Source organism: Herpailurus yagouaroundi, unplaced genomic scaffold, assembly GCF_014898765.1.
Source record: "Herpailurus yagouaroundi ecotype Mexico unplaced genomic scaffold, PumYag 67375, whole genome shotgun sequence".
Taxonomy (NCBI): domain Eukaryota; kingdom Metazoa; phylum Chordata; class Mammalia; order Carnivora; family Felidae; genus Herpailurus; species Herpailurus yagouaroundi.
Window position 1 is genome coordinate 633,805 of NW_024420192.1, and position 12,855 is coordinate 646,659.

Sequence of the window (12,855 nt, forward strand, 5' to 3'; positions counted from 1 at the left end):
TCTGTTAAGTTTCTCAGGTTCCACATAAGAGTGAAATCATATGGTATCTGTCTTTCTCTGTATGGCTTATTTCACTTAGCCTAACACTCTCCAGTTCCATCCATGTTCCTACAAAGGGCCATATTTCATTCTTTCTCATTGCCATGTAGTACTCCATTGTGTATATAAACCACAATTTTTTTTTATCTATTCATCAGTTGATGGACATTTAGGCTCTTTCCATAATTTGGCTATTGTTGAGAGTGCTGCTATAAACATTGGGGTACAAGTGCCCCTATGCATCAGTACTCCTGTATCCCTTGGGTAAATTCCTAGCAGTGCTATTGCTGGGTCATAGGGTAGAAGACCTAATTCTTTTTTTTTAATTTTTTTTCAATGTTTTTTATTTATTTTTGGGACAGAGAGAGACAGAGCATGAACGGGGGAGGGGCAGAGAGAGAGGGAGACACAGAATCGGAAGCAGGCTCCAGGCTCTGAGCCATCAGCCCAGAGCCCGACGCGGGGCTCGAACTCACGGACCGCGAGATCGTGACCTGGCTGGAGTCGGACGCTCAACCGACTGAGCCACCCAGGCGCCCCAGACCTAATTCTTAATATAAGAAATCCTACAGGGTACATTGTCTGAGCAGGGAGGGATTCAAACAAACTTGAAGACCCAAGTATTTTTTTTTTTTTAAATCAGGAAATACCATCACTCAGCCATGCTTTTCACTTTAAGAATGGAAGGAAAAGTCAGGTGGGAAGGGCAGCTGGAATGCCTGTGACACGTGAGTGGGGTCGTGCGCAAACCTTGTGTGATGTCACTGAGGCACCTAGAGAAAAACGGCCACTTGTTTCTAAGCCGCCCTAAGGAGAGGTGCGTCGGAGCCTCAGGGGCAGTTGTGGGCCCGCTCGCCCTAAGATCTCACCATCGCCATGAGCAATAAGGAATGCTTCAAGTGTGGACGCTCTGGCCACTGGGCCCGGGGATGCCCTAGAGGAGGAGGAAGTCAAAGGCGTGAAGCTAGAGGCCGTGGCAGAGGTTCCCAGTGCAGTTCCGCCAACCCGTCTGACATCTGTTACCGCTGTGGTGAGTCTGGTCATCATGCTAAGAATTGTGATCTCGAGAAGATCTGCTACAACTGTGGGAGAAGTGGCCACATCGCCAAAGATTGTATTGAGCTTAAGCGAGAGAGAGAGCAGTGTTGTTACACTTGTGGCAGACCAGGCCATCTGGCTCGTGATTGTGACCGTCAGGAAGAGCGGAAGTGCTACTCTTGTGGTGAATATGGCCACATTCAGAAAGACTGCACCCAAGTCAAATGCTACCGGTGTGGTGAGATTGGCCACATGGCCATCAACTGCAGCAAGACGAGTGAAGTCAACTGCTACCGCTGTGGCGAGTCTGGACATCTGGCCCGGGAATGCCCCATTGAGGCTACCACTTAATTTTTTTTCCTTTGTCCCTCCCTCCTTTTGTTGTCCCTCCCTCCTTTTGGCTGGAAAAAAAATCTCCAAATAAGTTGTTCACTTTTAGATGTCTTATACTGTAATTAATGGGTTTCTGCACCATTGGTGAATCTGATTATTGGACAGTCATTCTGGGTATCAGCCAATTTCTAGGTTCTTTGTGTTTTGCTTTAGCATTTAATTAAGGGCTACTACTGTGTGCCAGCCCCTGTTGGAGGAATTGAGGATATATCAGTGAACAAATAAGATCGAGTTTGGGAACATAGGCCTAGGATCTATTGAAAAATAATATAATGTGTCAGCGGAGATAAATTGCTGTAGAGAAAAAGAACACCAGGTAAAAGAATGGAATGTGCATGGGGAGGGGACATATGGTTCTGTCTTAGATACACAAAGTACCCCGAGATGACATTTCCTCAGAGATTCATTGCATAAATAAAGCTAATTCTGAAAATGTGTATGACCTTGCTAAATAACTTTAACTTTATTATATATTGATTGCTTTGAATTTTCTGATCTCATTAGCTTTTAAATAACATTGAAAGACATCTTTACCTGGCCCTACAAAGAGTGTATAGTTTAGTGAAAATAAACCAGAAAAATATGTATAATGTATGTAAGTAGCTTTGAGACAGAGAGCAATGACAAAAAAAACAAAAAAAAACCTTCAGAAAAAATTGTTGACATAAACCTACTTATGGGAAAGTTTAGACTTAAATATTTTTTAAAATCTAAGAAGTGTAGACATTAAGATTGGAACTTTGGCGATTAAAAAAATGCTCATTTTCATAGATAGGAAAGTTATATTTATATTTAAGAGTTTATGAAAAATGTATTGTCACAGTTATAAAAATGTTCAGTTTCATATGCTGAAATCTATTTTTAAAAATCAAATCTGAAAAGCAATTGAAGTTCGATAAAATAGAAGACACTTTTAAGGGGCGCCTGGGTGGCTCAGTCGGCTAAGCATTCAACTTCATCTCAAGTCATGATCTCATGGTTCCTGAGTTCAAGCCCCATGTCAGGCTCTGTGCTGACAGCTCAGAGCCTGGAGCCTGCTTTGGATTCTGTCTCTCTCTCTCTCTCTCTCTCTCTCTCTCTCTCTCTGTCTCTCTCCCCTCTCTCTCTCTCTCTCTCTCTCTGCCCCTTCCCTGCTCGTGCTCTGTCTCTCAAAAATAAACATTAAAAAAAAAATTTTTTAATTAAAAAAAAAGAAAAGGCACTTTTAAATTCTAAATAAAGGGGCGCCAGAGTGGCTCAGTCCGTTAAGCGTCTGACTCTTGGTTTTGGCTCAGGTCATGATCTCATGGTTCATGAGTCCAAGCCTGCATCAGGCTCTTCGCTGATAGTGCAGAGCCTACTTGGGATTCTCTTTCTCTCTCTCTCTCTGCCTTCCTGCACTCTATCTTTCAAAATAAACAAACATACAAAAATAAAAATAAATTCTAAATAAAACCTGGGATGGTGGAGGTAACTATTGTGTCAAGAAAAAAATTGAAGTTGTAATGAAAAAATGATTTGAAAATAATAACTACACATTAAATCCCAAGGATCTGATGGAATTTATACTAGAAAAGATAGTGTAGGGGCGTCTGGGTCGCTCCGTCAGTTAGGTGTCTGACTCTTGATTTTGACTCAGGTTATGATCTCTCGGTTTGTGGGTTCAAGCCCCACAGTAGGCTCTGTGCTAGGAGTGAGGAGCTTGCTTGGGATTCTCTCTCTCTGTCCCTCTCCCATTTGCATGCATACTTGTGCATGCGTGCGTGCTCTCTCAAAATAAATAAACCTAAAAAGAAAAAGATAGTGTAGAAGGTACAATTTTTGCTCCATAAATTCATGAGGTCAAGGAAATGTAACTGATTTTATAACTGAAGCCACAACCTTTTATGAACCTTTATAAAACCTGATGTATAATCCTTCATTCCCATCTAAAAGATTCCTTCAATACAGCTGAGTTTCAACTTCTGTGACCCTCTTGGCCTCCTAGAAATTGATTCTGTTACTCTGTGCTGTCACAACAAAATAAACTCAGGCACACCCCCATCCCCTATGTGAGGCAATCTCAGTTCAATCTGCCAATTCACAACATGAAACCCCTGCATCACACTGAGCCAAACAAATTCTCATTTGTGATGTGGGTCTGAGCTCTAGGAAAGAATTAATACAGATTTCTGCATTTGAATCCCCCCCCAAAAACCATCTGGAATTTCTTTTACTGTGTCCTCTGAAGTTTGTCCCAGAGCTGGAGGGGGAAGATAAGCTATCTTCCTTTATAAAGGACACACTCAGCTTTTAAGTCCTCTTTACATTCCCCCTAGGCAATCTGTTTCTAGTTTAAGAGGAAAGGAAGCCTTATTTTGACTCATTAGTATCCCTGTTTCAGAAGTTACAAAATGGCAGCCATTTACTGAATCAGGTCCATAGTATGTTTAGTCTGACCCATATATTAACAATATTCATGAATTAGATGTCAACATTTAAAAATTGGAACATTTTCCATAGAAATTCTTATTTTTTTGGTCTCTCTGGAACAAAAAACAAAGATCAGGAAGCAATAGGTACCCATTTCTGTGAATCTTGGAAAAACCCTGGAAAGCATTTCTCATTAACTTTACCTGCCAGGCCCCTCCAGTTGCTTCAGTCTATAACCTTTGCTGTATGCTTGGGGATAGGGGTAAACAACTACCTAACACTCACCACACAAGCTTATTATTTTTAAAAAAAAATGTTTATTTATTTTTGAGAGAGAGAAAGAGACAGAATGCAAGCAGGGGAGGAGCAGAGAGAGAAGGAGACACAGAATCCAAAGCAGGTTTCAGCTGCCATCTCAGAGCCCAGTGTGGGGCTTGAAGTCACAGACTGCAAGATCATGACCTGAGCTGAAGTCGGATGCTTAACTGACTAAGCCACCCAGGTGCCCCTCACTACATAAGTTTAAATAAAGCTGTTTATATTCTCATATTTGTAGATACAATCAGGAAAGCACATTATATCAATAGAGGCTAAAAAGACATTTTATCTAATTCAAGTTACTTTCTAATTTAAAAACAAAATAAAACATCTCCTAGAAAGTAACTTACAGTAGGGTTTCATGGGACTTCTGCTTCCAAGAAGATTGAATAGATATACTTTTACCTATTCTTCCCATTCAGTTCAATAAAAACCTTGAACATTATAAAACAAACATAAAAAGACTCTGAAAGGTAGAGAGAAAAAGATGGGCAAGTGCTTCCAGATCAAAGGAACTACATAGCAGTGAGTTCCCAGAGCAGTGGGTTTTCTTTTTGCCTCGTATATCCTGGACTTGAAGCTGAAGAAGCTAGCAACCCAGGAATTTTAACAGGCCCAGAAATAAAAAGCCCCAACAAAAGCCTACTTTGACGAGCCAAAGGGCCAGGAGAGAGTCAACTTAGAAAGATAGAAAACTTTTAGACAGTAACTGCTCTACTTTAGCCAAACATCACAAGTAAAACTATGGCCCCAGGGTCGCCTGGGTGGCTCAGTTGGTTAAGTGTCTGACTCTTGATTTTGGCTCAGATCATGATCTCACGGTTTGTGAGTTTGAACCCCTTGTAGGGTTCTGCACTGACAGTATGAAGCCTGCTTGAAATTCTGTCTCTGCCCCTCCCCCACTAGCACTCTCTGTCTCTCTCAAAATAAATAAAGTTAAAAAAAACACCTATGGCCGCATCCCCACCAGCAAAGGCCTAATTAGGATCCAAGACTTACATCCTGATATAATTGCAACAAAGTGCCCCAGCACCTCAGTTGGAGTACTGTCCACAGAAAGCCCAGTGGTAATGAAGTGACTTTTTGAAAATATTTTACAAATTGATAAACCTCTAGCAAGACTAACAAAGAGAAAAAAAGGAGGAGACATAAATTACCAATGTCAGTAATGAAATAAGGGATATCACTATCAAGCCTGCAGACATCAAAGGAATAATAAAGGATTATGGTGAACAACTCTATATACATAAATTACACAACTTAGATAAAATGGACCAATTCTTTGAAAAACACAAACTATCACAACTCACCCAATATAAAATGGATAGTGTGACTAGCTCTATAACTACTAAGGAAATTGAATTAGTAATTAAATATTCCCCTCAAAAAATCTCCAGGCCTATGTGATTTCACTGTAAAATTCCATCAAACTTTTGAGAAAAAATTCATACCAATAAAAAGCCTCAAGAAAAGCTTAATTTTACTATCTAAGATAGGCAGCCTAGAAGGATAAAAAATAGAAGATGAAGGAACATCTTTTGATACATTTTATAAAACTAGAATTACCTTAATAGCAAAATTAGACAGTGACCATGAAAAAAAAAAACTACAGATCAATATCCTTTATGAATATAAATGCAAAAATCCTTAACAAAATATTAGCAATTAAAATTCAGCAATATATTAAAGGAATGATATACATCATAACCAAATGAGATTTTTTCCAAGGATGCAAGTCTGGTTCAATATTCAAAAATCAATAAATGTAAGCCAACATATTAACAAGCTAAAGAAGAAAAACCACATAGTCATGTAAAATTAATGCAGGAAAGGCCTTTGATAAAATCCAACGTTCATTCATTATATAAACTCTCAGAAAAATGGGAGTAGAGGGAACTTCCTTGACATGATAAAAAACATCTACAAAAACTATGGTTAACATTATATTTAATAGTGAAAGACAGAATACATTTCTTTGGAGGTCAGGAAAAAGGCAAGGCTATAGGCTGTCACCACTCTTATCACAAGTTGAAGTTAGTGCCATAAGATAATAATGGGAAATGGAAGGCATACAAAGTGAACAGGAAGAGTTAAAGTTATTCCTTTTGGCAGGTGACATGAGTGTCTACTTAGAATATCCCAAGTAATCACCAAAAAAACCCTCCTAAAAGTAATAATTTCAACAAGGTTGCAGGGTACACAAAAAACACAAAACTCTTGTATTTTTATATCCTAGCAATGAATACATGAATACTGAAATTAAAAATTCAATACCAGTTATAATCACTCAAAAAAAAGAAATACCTAAGTGTCAATTTAATAAAACATGTACAATAATTGCATACTGAAAGGTACAAAATGGTGATGAAAGAAATCAAAGATCTAAATAAACAGACAGACATGTTAATGCAAATCCTATCAAAATCTCAGCAAGATTTGGGGTGCTTGGGTGGCTCAGTTGGTTAAGCACCCGGCTTGATTTCAGCTAAGGTCATGATCTCATGATTGTGAGATCAAGCCCTGCATCAGGCTCCATGGAGCCTGCTTAGGGTTCTCTCCCTCCCTCTTTCTCAGCCTCTCTCCTGCTTTCTCTCTCTCTCTCTCTCTCTCTCTCTCTCTCTCTCTCTCTCTCTCTCTCAAAAGAAAGAAATGAACATTAAAAAAATTCTCAGCAAGATTTTTTTTGTATATATAGATTATTCATTTATAGGCAAAGGCAAAGTAGAATAGTTAAAGCAATTTTGAAAAACAAGAATAACATGGGAAGAATTGGTCTATCTAATTTCAAGACTTATTTTATTGCCATAGTAATCAAGACTGAGTGGTATAGGTGGAGATATAGACATGTGTAGATCAATGTAACAAAATAGAAAACAGGAGTAAATTCTTATAAATATGCACAACTGAACTGTGATAAAGGTGTACAATCAATTCAATGGAGTAAAAAAAAAAAGGAACCTTATCTTAAGTCTCACATCATACACAAAAATCAACTAAAAAATCAATCACAGACTTAATTGTAAAATTTAAACTATAAAAGTTTTAGGGAAAAGAAAAAAATTTTGGGGAATCTACAGGTAAGTGATAAGTTCCTAGGCATGACCACAAAACAAGACCATTAAAGGAACAATTGGTAAATTGGACATCATCAAATTTCAAAACTTTTGCTCTGAAATACCCAACTGACAGAATGAAAAGACAAACTGCAGAATTGAAGAAAATATAAACAACTTATCCAACAAAGGATTAGTATGTAGAATATATCAAGCAACTCTCAAAACTCAACACTTGCAATTTCAAATAATCCAATTAGAAAATGGGTAAAACACATGAAGAGACATTTCACTAAAGAAAATACACAGAGATCAAATAAAGAAACATTAAAATGTTCAACATCATTATCCACTAGAGAAATGCAAGTAAAAGCCACAGTAAGATACCATAATATATTTATCAGGATTGCTAAAACAAAAAATAGTGACAACATCAAATGTTGGCAAGAATGTAGAGAAATTAGATTATTCATACATTGCTGGTAGGAATATAACCTGGTACAGCCACTCTTGAAAATAGTTTGCCAGATTCTTTAAAAAGTACACATGCAATCACCATACAACCCAGCAATTGCACTCTTAGGCATCTAACCAGAATAATGAATACTAATATTCACATAAAAGCCTGTACACAAATGTTCTTAGCAGCTTTATTTGCCAAAAACTTGAAACAATGCAGCTGTAGTTCAATAAGTGTATGGTTAAACTGTGATTATATTCATAATGGAACATTACTCAACAATAAAAAAGAATAAACTATCAATTGATAAACATATGAAGATGAATCTCCAGAGAAATAACATTGAGTGAAAAAGCCAATACCAAAAGGTCATATACTGTATGCACCACTTATGTAATATTTGTGAAATCATACAGTTATAGAAATGGAGAACAGACTAGTGATCATTGGGAGTTAGGGAGGGAGAGTGATGTTATAAGATGCTACCATTGGAGAAAACTTGGTACATGAGATATTTATGTATTACTTCCAACAATTATATATAAATCTGTGATTGTCTTAAAAAAAAGTTTAATTAAAATCTAAAAAAAATTTTTTTTTACATTCATTTATTTTTGAGAGACAGAGAGACAGAGTGCAAGTGGGGGAAGGGCAGAGAGAGAGGGAGACACAGAATCCGAAGCAAGCTCCAGGCTCTGAGCCATCAGCACAGAGCCTGATGCGGGGCTTGAACTCATGAACCGTGAGATCGTGACCTGAGCCCAAGTCGGATGCTCAACTGACTGAGCCACCCAGGCGCCCCTTAATTAAAATTTTTAAAATATTTATTTATTTTTGAGAGAGACAGAGCATGAGTGGGGGAGGGTCAGAGAGAGACACACACAGAATCCGAAGCAGGCTCCAGGCTCTGAGCTGTCAGCACAGAGCCCTACATGGGTCTCAAACTCACGGACTGCAAGATCATGACCTGAGCCAAAGTCGGATGCTTAATTGACTGAGCCACCAAGGTGCCCTTGAAAGTTTAATTTTAAAATATAGGGCTTCACAGTAGAAAAACCTGACAAACACTGCCCAAAGCAGGTGATCAAGTTCAACATGCACAGTCACAAATAATGTTGATAGTATGTACTCATTTTTTTTAATTTAGTTTTTAATTCTTGTATAGTTAACATACAGTATTACATTAGTTTCAGGTGTACAACATACTGATTCAACAATTGTGTACATTGCTCAGTGCTCATCATGATAAATGTTTTCTTTAATCCCCATCACCTACTTCATCCGTCTCCCCACCCACCTCCCCTCTGGTAACTATAAGTTTGTTCCCTAGAGTTAGGAGTATATTTCTTGGTTTGTCTCTCTCTCTTTTCTTTTTCTTTTCCTCATTTTTTTTTTGTTTCTTAAGTTCCACATATGAGTGAAATAATATGGTATTTGTTTCTTTGACTTGTTATGCTTAGCATTATACTTCGTAGCTCCATCTATGTTGTTGCAAATGGCAAAAATCTCATTCTTTTTTATGGCTGAGTAATATTCCATTGTGTATATATACCACATTTTCTTTATCCATTTGTCTATTGATGGACACTGGGACTGTTTCCATAATTTGGCTACTACAAATAATGTTGCAATAAACATAGGGGTACGTGTATCCTTTTGAATTAGTGAGTTTGTAATTGGGGGTAAATGCCCAGTAGTGTGATTACTGGATTGTAGGGTAGTTCTAGTTTTAACTTTTTGAGGAACCTCCATGCTATTTTCCATAGTGGCTCCACCAGTTTGCATTCCCACAAACAGTGTGCGAGGGTTCCTTTCTCCACATCCTTGCCAATGCTTGTTGTTTTTTGTGTTTTTGATTTTAGCCATTCTGACATGTGTGAGGTGATAACTCATTGTAGTTTTGATTTGTATTTCCCTGATGATGAGTGATGTTGAGGTATGTACCCTTGATAGATTATTATTAAAATGATACTTCATCTTGCAATCTTTCTCCTCCAAACATGTAACCCTAGTCTAATCATGAGAAAAAACATCAGACAAACTCTGAGAGAAAGGATTTTTGCAAAATACTGGACAAATACTCCTCAAAACTGTCAAGGTCATCAAAGTTAAGAGCAGCATCAAAATGATCACAGCCAAGATGAGTCTAAGGAGGTATGACAACTAAATGTAATGAGATGTCCTGGATGGAATCCTGGAGCAGAAAAAAAGACATTAGTTATAAACTAAGGAAATCTGAATGAATTATGAATCTTAGTTAATAGTTAGGTGTCAATATTGGTTCATTAATTATTACAAATATGCTATACTGATAAAAACTGTTAATGGGGCGCCTGGGTGGCGCAGTTGGTTAAGCGTCCGACTTCAGCCAGGTCACGATCTCGCGGTCCGGGAGTTCGAGCCCCGCGTCGGGCTCTGGGCTGATGGCTCAGAGCCTGGAGCCTGTTTCCGATTCTGTGTCTCCCTCTCTCTCTGCCCCTCCCCCGTTCATGCTCTGTCTCTCTCTGTCCCAAAAATAAATAAAAACGTTGAAAAAAAAAATTTAAAAAAAAAAAAAAAAAAAAGAACAGAAATATTGATGAAAAGTGAACAGAGCCAAAGGGATCTGTGGGACACTATTAAGAAGCTCAACATACACATTGTGGGAGTCCCAGAGGGAGAAGAGAGAAGACAGAGGCAGAGAAAGCGTTTGAAGAAATCAGGGCTGGAAACTTTCCAAATTTGATGAAATACATGAATACAAACATCTGAAATGCTCAATGAATTCCAAGTAAGATGAACTCAAAGGGACCAAATTTTCAAGTTCCAAAGAAAAAGAGAATGTTGAAAGCAGCAAGAGAGAAACAAGGGAATCTTCAATAAGATCATCAGCAGGCTTCTCATCAAAAACTTTGGAGGTCAGAGGTGGTGAGCTGATACAATCAAAGTGATAAAGGAAAAAAAAATCAACCAACAATTCTATATTCAGAAAAACTATCCTTCAAAAATGAGGGAAAAAAGCATAGGAGACTCTTAAAAACTGAGAACAAACTGAGGGTTGATGGGGGGTGGAGGGAGGGTAGGGTAGGTGATGGGTATTGAAGAGGGCATCTTTTGGGATGAGTACTGGGTGTTGTATGGAAACCAATTTGACAATAAATTTCATATATTAAAAAAATGAAGGAGAAATCAACACATTCCTAGGTACACAAAAGCTGAGGGAGTTTGTTACCACTAGATCAGTCCTGTAAAAAGTCCTCAAGGGAGTCCTCTAAAACACTAGGCAGTAACTTGAAGCCATATGGAGAAATAAAGATTTCAATAAAGGTAAAAAGTAGGCATTCATAAGAGTTAGAATTATTGTAACTTTGGTTTGTAACTCCAAATTTTGTTTTCTACATAATTTAAGAAGCTAACACATTTAAAAAGATAATTAGTTTATGTTTTGTGACACAGAGTGTATAAAGATGAAATTTTGTGACATCAAGAACTGAAAGGGGTGGAGACAGAGTTGTGAAGGAGCAGAGTTTTAATATGTTATCAAAGTTAAGCTGTTATAAGTAGAAATTAGTGTTATAACATTAGGATGTTTAATGTAGTCCCCTTGGAAACCACAAAAAAAACAGCTATATATACATAAGTAAATGAGGAAGGAAATTAAACGTTTCACTACAAAAATCAACTAAACACAAAAAATGACAGTAATGCAGGCAATGAGGACAAAAAAGCTATAAGACATATAGAAAACAGATTGCAAAATGACAGAAGTCCCTCCTTATCAGGAATTATCTTAATGTAAATTGTTTAAACTCTCCAGTCAAAAGACAGAGATTGAAAGAATGGATAAAAACACACGATCCAACTATATTCTGTCTACAAGAGACTCAATTTTATTATTTATGTATGTATGTAAGTATGGAGGTATATATTTATTTATTTTAACGTTTCTAATTTAACTCCAGTTATATTAACAGTATCATATTAGTTTAGGTGTACAGTATGATGATTCAAAAATTCCATACATCACCCAATGCTCATAATGACAAGTGAATACTTTTTTTTTGATTTATATATGAAATTAATGGCAAAATGGGTTCCAATACAACACCCAGTGCAAAAAAAAAAAAAAAAAAAAAAAATACCCATCACCCACCCTCTCCTCCCTCCCACCCCCCATCAACCCTCAGTTTGCTCTCAGTTCTCAACAGTCTCTTATGCTTTGGCTCTCTCCCACTCTAACCTCTTTTTTTTTTTTTCCTTCCCCTCCCCCATGGGTTCCTGTTAAGTTTCTCAGGATCCACATAAGAGTGAAACCATATGGTATCTGTCTTTCTCTGTATGGCTTATTTCACTTAGCATCACACTCTCCAGTTCCATCCACGTTGCTACAAAAGGCCATATTTCATTTTTTCTCATTGCCACGTAGTATTCCATAGTGTATATAAACCACAATTTCTTTATCCATTCATCAGTTGATGGACATTTAGGCTCTTTCCATAATTTGGCTATTGTTGAGAGTGCTGCTATGAACATTGGGGTACAAGTGCCCCTATGCATCAGTACTCCTGTGTCCCTTGGATAAATTCCTAGCAGTGCTATTGCTGGGTCATAGGGTAGGTCTATTTTTAATTTTCTGAGGAACCTCCACACTGCTTTCCAGAGCGGCTGCACCAATTTGCATTCCCACCAACAGTGCAAGAGGGTTCCCGTTTCTCCACATCCTCTCCAGCATCTATAGTCTCCTGATTTGTTCATTTTGGCCACTCTGACTGGCGTGAGGTGATACCTGAGTGTGGTTTTGATTTGTATTTCCCTGATAAGGAGCGACGCTGAACATCTTTTCATGTGCCTGTTGGCCATCCGGATGTCTTCTTTAGAGAAGTGTCTATTCATGTTTTCTGCCCATTTCTTCACTGGGTTATTTGCTTTTCGGGTGTGGAGTTTGGTGAGCTCTTTATAGATTTTGGATACTAGCCCTTTGTCCGATATGTCATTTGCAAATATCTTTTCCCATTCCGTTGGTTGCCTTTTAGTTTTGTTGGTTGTATCCTTTGCTGTGCAGAAGCTTTTTATCTTCATAAGGTCCCAGTAATTCACTTTTGCTTTTAATTCCCTTGCCTTTGGGGATGTGTCGAGTAAGAGATTGCTACGGCTGAGGTCAGAGAGGTCTTTTCCTGCTTTCTC

The 12,855-nt window shown here is 37.9% G+C and overlaps 1 protein-coding gene across 1 annotated transcript in view; it reads left to right on the forward strand.

Moving 5' to 3' along the window:
• The first annotated feature begins 689 nt into the window (after positions 1-689).
• Positions 690-12,855, forward strand: part of ZCCHC13 (zinc finger CCHC-type containing 13) — a 14,713-nt gene continuing 2,547 nt past the window's right edge. Inside the window, exons 1-2 of the mRNA XM_040467207.1 lie at positions 690-1,460; positions 4,847-4,852. Of these exons, the coding sequence (XP_040323141.1) occupies positions 916-1,428 (513 nt within the window). The 5' untranslated portion in view covers positions 690-915 and the 3' untranslated portion in view covers positions 1,429-1,460; positions 4,847-4,852. The remainder of the gene's footprint in view (positions 1,461-4,846; positions 4,853-12,855) is intronic.